This window comes from Notamacropus eugenii, chromosome 4 (genome assembly GCF_028372415.1).
Source record: "Notamacropus eugenii isolate mMacEug1 chromosome 4, mMacEug1.pri_v2, whole genome shotgun sequence".
Taxonomy (NCBI): Eukaryota; Metazoa; Chordata; class Mammalia; order Diprotodontia; family Macropodidae; genus Notamacropus; species Notamacropus eugenii.
The window spans coordinates 243,984,929-244,003,076 of NC_092875.1; the positions used below are offsets into that span (position 1 = coordinate 243,984,929).

An 18,148-nucleotide genomic window follows, 5' to 3' on the forward strand; every position below is an offset into this window, starting at 1 on the left:
GCACTGGAAGACCTTGGCCTATTCAGGTACTCACTTAGAGTGAGATAATGCCCATTCAGTGAATTGCCTCTTTAAGAAGTAAACAGGGAATTGCCTCTTTAATGAGCAAAAGATAAGTTAATCCAGGTGGGAGGGAAAGAGCTACCATTACTATTGATAATCACTGAAGCCAGGAGGGTCCCCAAAAGAGGCATTAAGTAGAGTTTAGGCAGGGACCTATTGTTGTGCGCTATATGGGCACAACAAAGTGCACTTTACTCTCTCTGTAGATGGTGATCTCCTTAAGGCAGGAGTTCTTAAGTTTTTTATGTTTTACAGACCACTTTAGTGGTCTGGTGAGGTCTATTGACCCTATGCCATAAAATACATAGGACTAAAAAGGAAGCCAGTTATATTGAAATAGGTATCAAAATATTTACAAAACAAGTTCAAAGTTCAGAACCCCTGCTTAAGGCCAGGGACTATATGTGTGTGTGTATACACACAGACACACAGTAACATAGAACTTCTCTACCACCACCCCTTCACCATTGTCCCTGGGTCACACTTTATTACCCAGTCTATGCTTTTCGGTTTTACTCATTGGTAATCAATGCACCAGTCCTTGGTACGGCTTAAGTGGTGCAGTGGATAGACTGCTGGAACGCAATCAGGAAGACTCATTTTCCTGAGTTCAAATACAGCCTCACATACTAGCTGTGTGACTCTGGGCAAGTGACTTAACCTTATTTGCCTCACTTTCCCCATCTTTAAAATGAACTGGAGAAGGAAATGGCAAATCCCTCCAGTATCTGCCAGTGAAACCCCAAATAAGGTCAAAAAGAGTCAGGCATAATTGAAAAGGACTAAACAACAAAGCACCACTCCTTGGGGAGTTGCATTGCATTAAAGCTTCAGCTCTCTGCATATTTCCCTTCGCGTCTGGTACTTCTACCCCCTGTATAAACTGGGCTTCTGCATAAAAGCAGCTTCCATCTTCCTTCAGAGTTTTCAGAAGACTTGATTTGTACAATGTGAAATTGTGTGGGGTACTGTGCTCAAAGATCTGAAGAGGGAAATAGATATTCATCAATCTGACATGAGTAAACGTTCATGGATATAAAATCCACTGGAGTGCCATTATATTTGTAATTTGACAACTGAATTGATCAATGTAAAATAAATTCCCTCACTTGATTTTATCAGTGTGGCTACTATCTCCTTGGAAGAAGCACATCCCCCAACTATGCTTATTAAAATGTTTTCTTGAGTTGCTGTAGTCAAAAAAAAAACCAACTTCATCACTTAGTGACCAGGCTCCCTGTGGTGATGAGCGTCTCTTAGTTGAATTGGGCTAGTCTTCAGATAATATATGTCCTGGTCAGATCCTTACTCAAACCCTTGGTCACTGTGTGAGACCTAACAGAGGCAGCATTCCACTGGCACAACCTCTGTGATTCCAGGTTCATCTGGAATTGGAGGGAAGACTGATGGAGAAATTTCGTGCATCACCACCAGTTTACTCAAATTAATCTATTATTGGGCTAACTCTTACTTATATTGCCTATGACTTCCATTTACTTAAGATTGCTAACATTTTTATTTGGGGGGGTATTGGAATGTTGTCATGCAGCACACTGACCCGGATTATTCTGCGGCCTATGTCATAATAGAGACAGATGCAAAGGATGGACTCAAGGGACATGGAATCACCTTTACTTTGGGGAAAGGAACTGAAGTCGGTAAGTTGACTTTTCTTCTGGTATAGAACGTTAGTATTTAGGCATCTTTCAGTTTTGTATCTTTCCCTTCCTCTCCCTTCTTCCTGAGACAGTAAGCTATTAGATATAATTTTCATATTAGTCATTTTTATACAAGAAGACTCAAATGAAAGAAAGTGAAAAATAGTATGCTTCAGTCTGTATTCAATCAATATCATTTCTTTCTCAGGAGGTGGACAGTATAATCCTTTGGGATTGTCTTGGATCAGGTGGGAGGATTTCTAAGGAAAATTGGCCCTTTTCCTCCTCAGCCACCCACAAGATGTTTCAAAAGTAACCCTCTTGGACCCATTTTCTCATTGTTTCCAATGAGGGTGTCTTTCATAGTATTAACTTGTTGCTTGGCTTAAAATTCAGCTTAAGCAATGAAGTTTATCATTTTAATATAAGTGGCCTAATGGATAGAGTGTTGGACTTGGAGTCAGGAAGACCTGAGTTCAAATCCTATCTCATGCCAGCTACGTGGCCCTGGGCAAGTCACAACTCTTGTCAGCCTTAGTTTCCTCGGCTATCAAATAGGGATAATACTAGCACCTACCTTTCCATACAAACCAAGTTGTTAGGAAGAAATGAGCCATTTACCACAGACATATCTGGTATGTCTGTTAACAGCCTGAGATTGAAAATTCAGTTTCCAAAGTGACCTGACTTGAAAGCAGAGCAATAAATGGGGTTAACCTCAGACAGAATTCTAAAGTAGCTGAATGCTTTCTGTGTCCTTTTTCTCCTCAATATCTAATTCTTTAGTCCTTTCTTTCCCCCTCTTAAAATCTGTTTTCAGGAAAGTGTATGACATCAGAGGGCTTTTGAACTGAAAGGATAGCCAAGTAACTGCATGAGAGATTCGATCTGGTCTGATCTGGTCTTTCAGTCAATCAGCAGCACGTGTCTGTGTACAGGGTCTAGTGTACACCAGAAGCTACTGACAGACCCTGAGGATACAAAGGAAGAATGAAACAGCCCCTGTGTGAAGGGAGCTGACCTTCTAATGGGGAAGATAACAAGCACTTCCATCCACATAGGGAGCCGAAATAAAAAGTAAATAAATATGAGTGTGTGTATACAAGGAAGTTGGGGGAAGAACATGTGATAGCCTTTGCAAGGCTCAGGAAAGGCTTCAGGCAGAGCTTGGTTGAGTCTCAGAGGAAGAGAGACTAAATTGTATGAGTCAGAAGTAAGGGAGTGCCCTTTGAGACCACTAAAAGGCCCATTTAAATCAACTGCAAGCGTAAGGTTATCTTTATTCAGTTCTATCAAATATTGTTCAGGGTTAGATGAACCTCTTTTGTTTCTGGGATCCCACTGGTTGTCTGGTAAAGCATAGGACCCCTTTCCCACCATTATGTTTTGAAATACATAGAGTTACAAAGGGAATGGATTAAATACAATTGTCAAAATTTTTTTTTTTAAAGCCAAAGAAAACAAAGTTTATTAAAGATTTGTCATCTTGGGTTGGCTCTTAAGGAGCCAACACTTAGGCATTTGTAACGCTTGTATTCACAGGCGGGCCAGATAGAATCCCAGTTAGACTGAGTCTGAGCTGGATTGAATCTGAGCGCCTTCATGGAGGAGAGATGGAACTAAATACAGAAATGACTATAGGAGGGATCTGGGGGTGGTCTGGTAGTCTAGGATGATGGGAGGAAGGGTTTAGGAAGGGTCTTGAGGAAAAGAGGAGGGAATCCAAGGAGGGTCAATCAGCTGGAGGCTATCAGGAGATATCAGATGGAGGGTTTGGATGGGAAGCAGGTGGGGCAATCTAGAGATCTTGATAGGAGCTGTATGGGAGTGAAAACAGATCCTGATGGGAGTGGTCAGCAGCCTGGGGAAAGGGTTTTGAAAAATATTTTTTTAAAATAAATTCATGGACCTCAGGTTAGGATCCTTGGTTTAATACTTGTGTTTGTGCTAGGAACAGGGATACCTTATATCATATAGGAGTCTTCTTTTTGAAGGCAGTTGGCATTAAGTGACTTGTCCAAGGTCACACAGCTAGTAAGTATCTGAAGTCAAGTTTGAATTTGGGTCCTTCTGACTGTAGAGCAAGTCTTTTCTTATATTTGCTGTGGATATGCTACATGTCCCATAATAACTGACTTTATGAGGTACTTTAAAGTCTTTCACAAATCTTGGAGTTGCATTTTTTTTTTTATTATCTTGGATGCTCTCATGTTTAGCCCATAAGATTTTTTACAACTCAGATTCATATTTTTTCTTGTTGAATTATTTTATTTGTTTTCAGTGTTCCACAGTCACTTCCATATATTTTAGATTTTTTTCCACTCCCTCCCTCTTATTGCCCCCTCCCTCCCCACTCCCTTCCTGAGAGTGCATACGGTCTTATACAGGTGGTACTTTAACGTCTTCAAAGAGTGCTTTTTGTTTATTATCTCATTTGAGCTTTGTTACAGCCTTTGTGAGGTATGTGATAAAAATATTTTCCTTATTTTTTTTTAGTTGAGTTAAGCTTTTTATTTAATGTTACAAACAATCCAACAGACCGAAGCCTATGTCATGATCAGATTCCTCAGATTCTCCCTTTTTTGCTTCCTCTTCTTTTCCTCAGCTGGGGCAGCTGTGCTAGCAGGAGCAGCTCCTCCTGCAGGGGCAACACCACCAGCTTCTGAGGCAGGTCCACCAACTCCTATGTTGCAGATGTGACTTGGCAATATTTACATTGGACAGGGCCTTTGCAAATAATCCAGGCCAGAATGGTTCAGCATTTATACCTGCTGCTTTAATGAGGGCATTGATTTTATCCTCCGTGACCGTAACCTCATCCTTGTGAAGGATGAAGGCTGAGTGTGTGCGAGGGAGCTGGGAGTCAGCCATTTCAGCAGATGCATAAAGAGAGATTTGTTTGTAGTGGTGCCAGTTGTTGGCTGAAGTGAGGGTTCACCCCAACTTGGCCTTAGCTTCCAAAGAAGAACCAAGCACTTTACAGACAACTGAGGAGAATATTTTCCCTATTTTACACATGCAGAAAGTAGTAGTGGGAACTTCAAAGGCTATGTGATCATTTTACAGATGAGGAAACTGAGGCCCAGGGAGGTTAAAGTAACTTTTACACAGTTAGAAAATGTCACAAGGCAGAATTCGAACTCAGATCATCTTGACTGTAAGCCCAGCACTTGATCCTCTATGCCATTTTACTCAGATAATTATATCATTTTAATTTAAGTGTTTATTTCATATTGATTCCATTCTCTGAATCTCCTTAGGATTGTTTGCTTTAAGTGGGGTTCGGCTTTATTTCTTTGCTCATGTTGGAAGATGGTGTTCATAAACAAATATGTCTTCAAGCTCTGCCTTTTAGTTAAAAGTGGTAGAATATCTGGCTTTTATAATTCCATCTCTGAACATTAATGATTTCCTCCTGGAAATCTTTTAATGCTAGTAAAGCTAGCGTTCACTTCTAGGATCTTTTTGAAATGCCTTAGGCATTGGCCTTTCATATGTTTTTGTAACTAATGGAATGGTTGAATTTAAGGGAATAATTTTTTTTAACTTTGCATGTTGAAAATACTAATTAAGTACATGGTTTCTTTTTGGAGCTTGGTGTTTTGAATCCTTAGTTAAATTTTTTGGACTTTAGATGTAAATACTTTAACCAAGCTTCTCAATGCCACTTGCCCTAGCTTAGGCAGCTAATTTTAATAATTTACAAATTTTTGATCCTAAAATTCATGGCAACCATTTTGAACAATGCTATGCAGTATCAGGATTGAACCTGCTACCTATTGAATACCTATAAGAGTAAACAAGGATATAGTGTGGCATGGTGGGAAAAAACATGGTAAAGGTGACAGATAACCTGGGCTGGAATCCCATTTTTTCTATTTGCTACCGACCTCACTTAAGGCAAGTCACTTCACCCTAGTGGGCCATAGTTTCCCCATGTGCACAAATTAGAGGATTGTTCTGGATTAGCTCTGTAGTTCCTTTCAGACCTAAATCCTATTAGGGTCATGTGATCTCCAGTCATTCAACAGGAATGGTTCCATCAACAAGTAGATTCCGTCTACAACATACATATACATATATATATCTTTCTGATCCATTATTCCGTTGGCTGCCTACTAACTGTACAACCGTGGTCAAGTGGATTGTCCTTTCTGGGTCTCGGTGTCCTGATTTGGACTGAATGGCCTCTCCAGCCCCTTCTTGCTCTAACTCTGATCTTGTGATCAGGGGAACATTGTACGTAGAGGTTATCTAGATTTTAAAGCATTTGACCAATAGTAATAACAATAATTGACATTTCTATATTTAATGTTGGCAAAGTACATTTATATGTATCATTTCTTTTTAAGTCTAAAAAAAACCCCTGTGAAGTGTGTACCATCGATATTATTATCTTTTTTTTTTTTTAGCAGTTGAGGAAGCTGAGGATCAGGGAGGGTAAGGGATTTGGTCATAGCCATGCAGCTAGTAAGTGCTGATGCAAACCCAGGTCAGCTCTGTCCACAATGCCGTACTCATTTAATTTTTGTGCATAAGATGGAGAAATGTGTGCTAGCCAGTAGTATAGACGGGAGATTGTTGTTGTGTTCATGAGGTCAGTGACATCAGGAGAGTGATATCTTGACTTGTATGATAGGAAATCAGAAACTAGCTGAATAGCTGGACTTAAGGAGTAGTCATTAAGCATTCAATGTCATCTTAAAAGGAAATCTCTGCTGGAGCACTGCAAGGATCCATTCTTGAGACTTTGTTGTATTTAATATTTTTAGCAGTGGTTCAGGGGTGTGGCCTCAAGACCACATGTGTTCCTCTAGATCCTAAGTGCGGCCTTTTGATTGAATCCAAACTTCACAGAATAAATCTCCTTAAAAAAAGGATTTGTTCTGTAAAACTTAGTCAAAGGGCCGCACTTGAGCATCTATCAGGCCACATGTGGCCTTGAGGCCGCAGGTTCTCCACCCCTGGTAGATGAAACATAAATGGCATATTTATTAAGTTAGCAAATGGCACAAAGATAGGAGGGAAAGCCAACACATTGAATGATGGGACCAAAAAACAAATCTCAGCAAGCTGGAGTTGGTTGAATCTATTAAGCTGAAATTGAATAGAAGTGAATATAGTCTTATATTTGTGTTAAAAAAAAATCAGTTTCACAAAGATGAGAAGACACAGGCTGTGTCTAGTCAGTAGTTCATCTGAAGTATATCTTAGGGCTTTAAGGGATTGTAAACTTACTGTAAATGACATGGATGATAAACAGAAAGGCTAAGAGAGACGTAATGTCCAGCACTAGGGAGGTCACGGTACTGCTTTGTGTTCTCCCTGATCAGACCCCATCTAGAGTATTATGTTCATTTCTGAGCATCACCTGTTAGGAAAGAGGTTGATAAGCTGAACTGCATTCAGAAGATGGTATAAGGCCTAGCTGTTTTTCACTCATTTTTTAGTTGTGTCCAACTCTTTATTGACTAACTTACTTATTTTTAGTTTTCAGCATTCACTTCTACAAGATTGTGAGTTCCAGATTTTCTCCCCATCTCTCCCCTCCCACCTTGTCCAACTCTTTGTGTGACCCTATTTGGAGTTTTCATGGCAAAGACACTGGAGTAGTTTGCTAATTCTTTCTCTAGGTCATTTTACAGATGAGGAAACTGAGTCAAACAGGATTAAGTAACTTGCCTAGGGTCATCTAACTAGTAAGTTATCTGAGGCCGGATTTGAACTCAGGACTTGCTGGCTCCAGATCCCAGCACTCTATCCACTGGGCCACCTAACTGCTTAGAGAATCTTCCATATGAGGATTGATTGCAGGAATTTATGGTAGTTAGCTAGGTGCAGAGAAGGAAAGGAGGGGAAGAGATATGACAGCTGTCTTCAAGTATTTGAATTACTGTCTTGTAAAAGAAGGATTATACAAGTTATGTTTGACCCAGCCTAGAAGGCAGAAATAAGAGTAACGATGGGTGTAAGCCACAGAGGCCAATTTCAGCCTGACATCAGGAAGGATCTCCTAATAATTAGAAGTTTCCCAAAATGGCATGGGCTGCCTCAGGAGGCAGTAAGTTCCTTCAGACAAAGGATATGTTGTGAAGGGTTTACCTGTTCAAATACAGGATAGACTGTTAAAGTCTAAGATGACAAAGTTTGGGGCAGGCAGAGGTCATGGGGACTTGGCCATTATGGTATAGGAAAAGGAACGTTGGATTTGAAGTCGAGGAACCAGATACCATTTCTGATGCTTGTTTCCTGTATGATCCCAAGCAAATCACCTTCTCTCCCAGAACCTTAGTGTTCTCAGCAGTAAAATGAGGGCCATAAATAATGTCATCTCTAGGGTGCCTTCTATCACTTTGACCTTTGACTGAGCCTTTTGACTTATGACTCTGCCCTTGAAGTTATATCATTTATTATTCCTGAGGCACTAGGAGTGAGAAACAGTACTGCTGATGACACTGCTAATTGTAACATGTTTATGTGGCTCTTGGCTGTTTACAGAAGATTTTCATCATAACAACCCTAGTAAGATGTATCTTAAAATGAACTAGCTTCCACTGTCCCCTGATGTAAGTCAAGCTTCTTTAACCATTTCAAAGCCTTTTTGTCATAGCCAGTGTTGAGAAAAATACAGCCAAGTTCACAAAGACTGAGAGACCGAACTCCTCAAAGATAGTGACAGTTTCCTAGCTTTGTGCCTGGCCTTTGGAACCATTACCTGTGAGGTAGATAACCAAGGCTTTTGACTGCTCAGTTCACACTTTGCTGATTTCTCTTCATTTCTTTGGTGAGAGAGGGCTAAAAACTCAGTTTGGAAATTTAGCCAAGACCTCTCTCTGAATGTGGCCACATGAGTTAGCCTTCATCTAATATTGCCCATTAGCTTAAGGTTTTATGATAGATCTCCACCTGTGGATCACTAGTTCCTGACTTTGGGATCTTGAAGAGCACATACGAACACCCCCAATTTTCCTGCCTGCCTTCTGGTCCAAGGGGGCAAAAACAGATTTTTTTCCTTCTTAATACTTTACTGTAAAGTTTTTGTTTCTGCCTCTCTGAGGCCACAGCATGCCAGAACCCATTTGAATCTGACCACACGGATCAAGTGACTCATAGTGGTCTCATTAAATGTGTTCTGCTGATGAGACCTCATATGCATGCGAGATAAAGCATCTCCATTGGGTTTTTTTTAATATTTAAAGCAACTTCACTCAGCTTACTTAGTATTTCTATAACCACATGATTCAGAAAAGAGGGGAAAATGTTGTACTTTTACCCATTTCAGTTAGAACTTTTTAAAACACATAAAAAGACAGATTTTCCCCCTACCAACCACTAGAGCAACACTCAGCTGAGGCTGGGAACGACGAAGCCACATAATCAGTGGAGATACCACAGAAGTTTAGAACAATGTTCCTAGCTATTGATGGGTTAACATACATCTATCTGTGCATCATATACGTGGAAAGTATACTTTGACATTTTAAGGATCTGTACTTTCATTTTGTGAGTCCTCCCTCTACAGTGGCCCCAGAGAGTTAATGTGACCAGACCCATCATCCTGAGACCAACTCCTTGCTGAGCACCGTCAAACTTAGCCAGCCTGCTCCTTGAACAACATGTCCTGGGGCCCATGTTCCAAGCCTCTCTAAGTTGGTTGGGCCTGCCAGGGCCAACACTCTGCTAGGATAATCTTCAAGAACCCAGGGTTCTCCATATCATGATGATAGCATTTGGAGTAGGACTTTAGTGGAATGTTAAATCCTAATTAGTAATCAGGGTCCTGATTAGTGAAAATAATGAATCCATATACTCAAATTTTCACAATCCCAAGTTGTATAATTATGTAAAAAATGATAATTGGTTCCAGCCCATTGTAAAAATTCACTGTGAATTTGAATTTGACTGCTTCATGGGATTCATTATTCTAACTAATTGAGACCTAGCTATATATTATCAGGGGATTTTCTCAGCCTCTTAGGAACAGCGTACCCATCAATGGCACACTGAGTGTTGGTCAAAGATAGATCACAATGAAAGCAAAGAGATTTATGGGCACGCCAAGGAAACTACTGATAGCAGTGTCAGCTTCCTACAAGTACAGCTCTGCTTAGAGTACATAGCCAATCCGCAGACAAAACTTCAAGGTGGAGGTCACTATTTAAACAAGACTAAGGTGTCTTATCCAAGGACTAGAAGTACTTTTTAAAAGAGTGGATGAGACCATTCTCCTTACTTTCCACTGTTTGGCCACCAGATAACTGGAGGATTTCCACATTTTTAGTCCATCAAGATGTTGTGAAATGATCGTGATTCCCATCCCCATATATGTATTATAGTGTATTATTGCTATGGTCCCAAACTATCAAATTACTACAGTTTTTTAGATCTGATTGTCACAATTTCAGTAATTAAAATCCATTTTCTTTATTAGTCTAATTGTAAAATACAATAGAAAAATACAGTTGTGTAGTCTTCACACAGCATCCAGGATTTTGTGAAGGCACTTGGTGTTTTCTCATGTGATCTGCTGATCAAGGCATGGTCAGTGATTCATAGTATCGAGCCAAATCAAGGGACCCAAAGTTTAATATAGATTAGAATGTAACATACCAGAAGTTCTTATCTTCAACTTCCTTGTATATACAAGGACACAAATTCCTTTTGAAAAGAATGCATAATTAGTTGTTAACCACTGAGGAACAAACACCACGTTTACTTCTCACTGTTCTTAGGAAAAGCCAGCACTCCCTTCACTGTCCTACACTGATAGATGATGACACACAAATGACTTCCACCTCCCAGAGCCACTGTTAATAACAACAGTAATTATAATTAGCATTTATATTGTACTTCCAGATTTGCAAAACACTTTACATACATTATCTCATTTGATCCTCACCGTGCCCAGTGAGAGAGGGGCTATTATTATCCCCATTTTACAGGTGAGAAAATTGAAGGTTAGAGAGAGTAAGTGATTCTTAGAAAGGTTATGTGTGACTCCAGGCTCACATTTTTAATAAGTAGAAGAGGGGATGGGATTTGAACACAAAGTCCAGGAAACATTAAACTACCTAGGCTGTCTATCCCAATGGGTTTACTTTACAAACATGACAACTATATTATTATTACTTAATACAGCAATAAATCTTATTTCATCAGTAAAAAGTGGTTCTGGATAGGTTCTCGATATAGAAACATTTTGATAGCAAATATTCATGTGCTCAAAAGTAATGTTGAATTTTAAAACAATTTTCTGTTGTTCCAACTCCCCTTTCTCCCAATTACTCTGAACAGGTGACGTTTAACCCTAGATTTGATTGTTGGTCAAATACAGAAGGACAGCTAGGTAGCTCAGTGGATAGAATACCAGGTCTAGTAATCCAGATAGACCTGAGTTCAAATATGGCCTCAGACACTTATTTAGCTCTGTGACTCAAGACAAGTCACTTAACCCCATTTGGCTCAGTTTACTCTTCTGTAAAATAAGCTGGAAAAGGAAATGGCAAACCACTGCAGTATCTCTGCCAAGAAAACTCCACATGGGCTCACAGAGAGTCAGACATGATGATCAACAAGAAATGTAAAAAGGAAAATAAGAACATCACAATTTAAACTTTCAGGGCCTTATTTCCTGCATTAAGTCCAAACAGGATATTCATTTTCTCTACTAGTAAAGGGCATAGTATTTGTGAGTTATTCACTTAGGATAGTTGGAAAAGATCTATTTGGGGATCCTTTTTAAAGTTTAAAATATTTTACAAAATACACAGATTGGTTTTAAGTTGTTGAGTTGATGAAATATTTTCCTCAATATATTGGCTTACTGTGGAGAAAAAAGAAAACCAAAAACCAAATGCTTGTGTTTTACAGTTGTCTGTGCCGTAAATGCACTTTCCCATCATGTGCTTAATAAAGACCTTGGAGATATTGTCAGAGACTTCAGAGGATTCTACAGGCAGCTCACTAGTGACGGACAGCTCAGATGGGTAAGATGCTTATTTTATAGAATGTTGATGTGACTCATGGTTTAGCAAAGAAAATCTGAGGTATGCAGTGAACATAAGCAACTATCATAAAAATATCAAGTATGCCTCACAGTGGAAACTCCTACAGAGGGAAATATCTATGATAGGGACAAGTTAGGATTTTAGGGGTTTGATGAAGCTATTTTTGAAGATAACTGATAGAATTATGTTCCCTGAATAAGCAACATTGATTGCCCTGACCCACACCGAAAGCTCAGAGTGATCCTGGAAGAGGCCATCCCACCACCCCTTCCTTATCTAATCCCAGTGTTTTAGGGAGATTAGTCTACACTGGAACTGTGGGTTTCTCCAAGCATGTGGATTCATAACCAGGCTGGAAACAGAACCCAAAAGCCAATAAAAGGAAAATATGTATCATAGACTTTATCACAGAAAGAGATGCCATCTAGTGCAGACCTTTCATTTTACAGATAAAACAAAACAAGACCCAGTCCTGGGGAGGTGATATGATTAAAACCATGCAGGTTAGGAAGGAGCAGAGCTGAGTCCCAGGCTCCTTCTAGTACTTGGTGCTGCTGAAAGACGTGAACAAGGCAGTGGAGTAACTTCAGGACTGGTGTTTGGAAATGGGAGAGGATGGGGCACCATTGTATAGGGTTATGCTTTCACATTAATTCTGAAAGTTATTCAGAAGTTATTCTAACTTTGTTAGAGGCAGCTGGAGAAGAACCGAGGGTGGAGCTTTGGACATGAGGAATGACTGAATTCAAATCCAGCCTCAGATACTTACTAGCTATCCGACCCTGGGCAAGGTCACTTAACCTTTGTCTCAGTTGCCTTATCTGTAGAATGGAGAGCATAATAGCACTTACATCTCGGGGCTGTTGTGAGGATTAAAGGAGATAATATTTGTAAAAAGGTCTTTGCCAAACTTAAAGTGTCATATAAATGCTAGCTATTCTTATTATTTCTTCCATATGCCTTATTTGAAAAAAACACCACTATTCAATTATGGGGTTTTTGTTATTGTTCAGTCATTTCAGTCACGTCCTACTGTCTGTGACTCCACTTGGAATTTTCTTGGCAAAGATACTAGAGCAGTTTGCCATTTCCTTCTCCAGCTCATTTTACATTTGAGGAAACTGAGGCAAAAAGGGTTAAGTGATTTGCTCACACATCTAGTAAGTGTCTGAAGCCAGATTTGAACTCAGAAAAATGAGTATTTCTGACTCCAGATCCAATCCAATAAACATTTTTAGAGTGTTTACTATATCCCAGGCACCGTGCTGAGTGCTGGGATATGATTAATAAAAAGAAAGATAGTTCCTGCTCTCAAGGAGCTTACAATCTAACAGGGAGACAGCACACAAAAGGAGTCGGGAAAGTAGGGGTGTGGGGGATAGGGGATGGAGATGTGACACCAGGGGTACCTAGTGCGGGAGGCAACTTGTTCCATGGAGCTGAAACCAGTTAGAGCAGCAGATGCAAAATGGAGTGAGCCCACAAAGCCCAATTTCTACCCCCTATAAAGGAAGGCATTGGGAGGAGTTTGGTATTCCACCCAGAAATAGTGTGGCAGAAATGTGACTTTTGTAAGATACTTCTTTTTTAAAAAAGACATTTCAGCCTTAAAGTGCTATATACATGTTGTTGCTGGTTGAAGATGATGATAGTGATGAAGAGCAGAATTCCCCATTACTTTCACCGTAGCTATGCCTGCTTGAAACAAAAGCTGGCTGTTACATAAACAGATCCGTACTGTCTTGCAAATTCCCAGTTAGCTGTCTTCCCTGGTTCTAGCTACTGCCCTCCCCGGCTTCCTTTAAACCCCAGCTAAAGTTCCACCTGCCACAGGAACCTCTCATGTTGTTACTTATCTTGTATATCGCTTGTTTGTACGTACTTGTTGGTATGTTGTCTCCTCTGTTAGAACGCAAAGCTAGAGTCCCTGGAGAACCTGGGTTGGGATGAAAGGTGGAAGAAGGCTAGATAGGTGTGGGAGTGGGAATTCAGGAAGAACTTTGAATGTTACACAGGATTTTACAAGTTCTATAAGGAGCCACTGAATTCACTGAGTGAGGATGAGGGAAGGGTGTGACCCAGTCAGAACTTTTCTCTAGGAAAATCACTCTAACAGCTCAGTGGAGAATGGATTACAGTGGGGAGAAAACTTTTGGTGAGGAGACCAACTCTAATATATCCAAAACAAGAAACAGGCTAGAGGGGAAAGAGCCCTGGGCTAGGAATGTGAAAGACAGTGTGTCATAGTTCTACTGTAAACTGGGCATGAGAACATGAAGCTCTGAGCTTCAGGTATCATAGGAGGACATCTTGAAACAACGAAGGCCTACTCTTCAATCCTACTTTGGACACTTAGCAGCAGCATGATGACAGAAAATGTCTCTCTGTTTGCTCATCTGTGTGGAATTTCCATTTTTAACTGCAAGCTAAGAAAGAACAGACTTATCAAGTCCCTCATGGAGGTTTATTTAGTTTTTTTTTTAACTTTGTGACTCTTGGGGAAGCTGGAAATACAGGGTGTCCCAAAAGTCTTAGTGCAACATCCATCTTTATAATTTCCAAATACTTATGTTGTATTTTGTCTCCCATTAGATTGGTCCAGAGAAAGGTGTTGTGCATTTAGCCACGGCAGCTGTTTTGAATGCCTTGTGGGACTTATGGGCCAAGCAGGAGGGAAAGGTAAAGTTGTAGCATTTTCTTAAAATTAAGCTTAGTTGGGTTATCTTTTTCATTATTGTGGTTAGCATTTACTGGGCATTGGTATTTTGCCTGTGAATATGCGTATTGTATGACAAAAGGCTAATAGCACTTTCCTAAACTTGTTTCTTGGTGAGGAGGAGGGGGTGGGTCGAGGGACAGGTTTTCTGTGATTTGGAGACACTAAAAATTGGTTTGTTTTCATCAAAGGTGTGAGGAGGGGTGGAGACATGAACCAAGTGGAGGAGGAGGTAACAAAGGTGTAGGAGAAAACAGAAGGCCATAGGGAGAAAATGTTGGGAAAGAGGGTAGCATAGATATTTGTCACATGGAGTCAGTTTGGGGCTGACACGTTTTCTATCAGAAAAAAAAAGTGATGTGGGTGTTTGTTGGGCTACTTTTGCACATAAGTTTAATAAATGTTGTCTTCTTTTTTTCTTAACAGCCCCTTTGGAAATTACTTGTTGACATGGTAAGAAAATGCTTTTAAATTATACTCAATGTATCACTGTAGCACAGTTGCTTCCTTCAGCCCTGGAGGGAGTAGTAATTTTATTAGTGTAGGCATATTCCCACTTCCAACCAGACAACTTCAAAGACGGTCTGGGAGATTTTTTGTAACTGCACAACTCACCCTGGTGATTGAGCTTCCCTCAGCTTAGTGAGGCTGGTCTGCTACAACAGATGTCTCTAGTCCTCTACTAGAAGCCTTTCCAGCTGGGTAGGATCTGCTAAAATAAAGCTTGTGTTCCACTGGTATAAGCCTTCAAGACCTGAGTCTTCATGCACCATGGCATATTGGAACAGAGCATCAGCAGAGCTGGCACAGTTACTGTGCCTTATAAGTAGTAGTATAACTGACTCAGTGTCCCTACAGTCACACAGCAAAAAGTCTATTTAAAATCTAAGCTTCTTCTGCTGTGCTATTGAGCACATCTGTGCTCAACCATTCGCATTGATTCCAAGAATAAATGGCCTAGAACAGGATTTGGAGATCACTGTGATGCCTGAGTGAGAAGGCTGTGTCTTAGCCCTTTTCCTTCTCATTACTTAGAAGCTTTATAATTGCTATTACCAGTGCATCAATCACTTGACTGATGAGGAAGAAGAATGTGGACAAATTCAAAGATAAGAACAATGTTGGTCTGCCCTAAAGGATTCTTGGATATTTTTTCAGTGGCCTGTGTACTTGCTTATAATTGGTGGGATGGAGGCAAAATAGTGGAACATCTGCCATGAGCTTCACCTCTGTCCAACCCATAGGAATGGCAATACCATTACTAGGTCTGTTTCCAAAGATGATTGGGGAACCTATATATTCTAAAATGTTTATAGCAACTCTCTTTGTGGTGGCAAAGAACTAGAAACTGCAGGGATGCCCATCTATTGGAGAAGGGCTTGTGGTTTTTATCAATTTTATCAGTTCTGTGAATTTCTCTCTTAGTAGAGTCATGTATTAGCTTGACAACATGAGATTTTATTTGAGTCAAACAGTATAATATAAACCAAATTTTGAGGAAATAGAGATCTTTAAATTTTTTTCTAACAGTCTGAAAGAGAAAAGCAACCTTTTATATAGCAAGATGGTACATTTTTTTTAGTGGCAAGTACAGATGGAGACTTAATAAAAGTATGAAAATGGAAGTTCATTCTTAAAATATAAATACCCTCAAGAGGGATAATGCTTTAAAACATAAGCCATTTATACCTCAGTGTGAATGGATTTATTTTATGTTTTCCCAAAGAGCAGCTAGCTGGAAGCAGATTTCACTGATGATGAGGGAAGGGAGAAGGGAGGACCTGAATATGGAGCTGTGTCTGAGGAAATAAGGTCTGTCTGTACTAAGCTGTGATCCATCATTTTGTTTCAGATTAACCTGGGGAAGGGGGTAGGGGGCCACACAGAGAGAAGAGTGGTGAGAAGGGACATGGGATTAGGCCATTAGTTGATGAAATAGAATCTTGGCATCCTAACCAAGTCAACCTCACCTCCAAAGGTACCTTCATTTAGAAGAGCAGGCACAGCCACATTTTTGTGTTGACACAGCCTTACAAACCTCATTGGTATTTGTATTTAACCAGGGTGCTCTTTTTCATTTCCCTATTTGCTTTTTCCCTCTCTACCATTGTACTGCCAGGACCCCAGGCAGCTGTTATCCTGCATAGATTTCAGGTACATCACAGATGCCTTAACTGAAGAGGAAGCCTATGGTAAGTCCCTTAGCAGCCTTTTTGTTGTATAAGCAGAGCAGAACCACTCCTTGTCTGAAAGGATGGGTAATCAGCGCTTTTATATTTTCAGAAATATTGCAGAAGGGGAGCATCGGCAGAAAGGACAGAGGTACGGTGAGAGAAAAATGTTGTTTTCTTTTTCTAATGTTGTTGGTTGTCTGGGTAAGCTTTCTATACCAAACAGGAACATTTGGTGTAGAAACAAATATACCCTTCCTGAGGGTGCATTTTATCATACCGAATACCTCACTTACTTTGCAGTGAGGCCTTTAGGCAGAAGCCAACAGAATCCTGAATGTGTTTTAGGCCTAAGGGTTGGGTATGGGCCTGTAGTTTCACTGGTCTGGGAAACTCCCAATTGTAGAAATTTCCTTTACTAATGCAGATAGCCACTTTCTTTGTGACTTAGAGTCTTAGAGAGCTGCTTAGAGTACTCTAAGACCCGCTGTGCCTCTCCATATTTTATGTATATGTGCACATGCGTATGTATACTTGTATCTGTTTAGATCTATAGATTCACTTCAGTAATTGTTTAATTATGGCCAGCTTTAGGGTGAAGCAAATGAGATAGGCCTGCCCTCCCAGAGGCAGTGGGCATCTAGAAGACAACTTCGAGCATGGCGTCTTCACCTGTTTGTGTCCTGGGTTCATTTGGCAGTCTGGTGAAGGCTATGGACCCCTTGTCAGAATAGTGTTTTTAAATGCACAAAATAAATTATATAACTGAGAGAAATGCTAAATTAATTCAACATTAGTAAAAAGTAAAGATATCTTTTTTCCTTCCCATGAAGGTAAGTTCATAGATCCCCTAAAATGAATCGTTGGTTAAGAACCCCTGCTCTAGAAGATTACAGAGAGTTGAAATATTGAAAAAGAGACTTGGTCATTCTGGTACCACCCTATTTACACTTTAGAAAGTAAGCTCTTTGAGAGCAGGAACTAATTTTTTTTAACCTTCATGCTGAGTACAATGCCTACTACATAGCAGTGCTTGCTAAATGCTGTTGGTTTGAACTGAAAAGATTATGAATTCTGCTTGTGAGATGGGGATCATATCAGCCAAAATGGCAGTCTGTGGTTTGCTAGGTTGGTAGTAGCTGTGGTATGTCTAAGGACAGGTATTAATAGGGAAAACCTATGTGCTTTAGCAAGTGTTTGGGATTTACATAAATAGCAGAAAGTAGGCTGTAGGTATTTCTAGACCTATTTTTCCAGCAGAATTGACCCATAGGCAATGTCAGATGGCCACTTCAAAAATTGTGTCTTTGCAGAAAAACAGATGTTGGAGTGTGGCTACCCTGCATATACTACTTCCTGTGCCTGGCTGGGTTACTCTGACCAGCAGTTAAAGCAGGTTTGTACTTTGGATATTTTATGAGGAAGAATTCCTGAAACGAGCTGCATGGCAGACTGTGTGATCATAGATCTAGAGCCAGAAAGATTCTCAGAGGTCATCAAATCCAACCCCCTGTTTTTACAAATGAAGAAATT

At 40.1% G+C, this 18,148-nt stretch overlaps 1 protein-coding gene and 1 pseudogene across 2 annotated transcripts in view; one reads left to right on the plus strand and one right to left on the minus strand.

Moving 5' to 3' along the window:
* The window catches only part of ENOSF1 (enolase superfamily member 1), a 46,936-nt gene that overhangs the window by 10,451 nt on the left and 18,337 nt on the right, over positions 1 to 18,148 (plus strand). Inside the window, exons 2-8 of one of the 2 annotated variants that reach the window (XM_072604339.1) lie at positions 1,613 to 1,721; positions 11,592 to 11,707; positions 14,321 to 14,407; positions 14,871 to 14,897; positions 16,564 to 16,636; positions 16,728 to 16,766; positions 17,929 to 18,011. In XM_072604339.1, the coding sequence (XP_072460440.1) occupies positions 1,613 to 1,721; positions 11,592 to 11,707; positions 14,321 to 14,407; positions 14,871 to 14,897; positions 16,564 to 16,636; positions 16,728 to 16,766; positions 17,929 to 18,011 (534 nt within the window). Of the gene's footprint in view, positions 1 to 1,612; positions 1,722 to 11,591; positions 11,708 to 14,320; positions 14,408 to 14,870; positions 14,898 to 16,185; positions 16,257 to 16,563; positions 16,637 to 16,727; positions 16,767 to 17,928; positions 18,012 to 18,148 lie in introns of those variants that run through there. The other variant, XM_072604340.1, reaches the window with a different exon arrangement.
* LOC140498736 (large ribosomal subunit protein P1 pseudogene) lies at positions 4,242 to 4,592 on the minus strand (annotated as a pseudogene).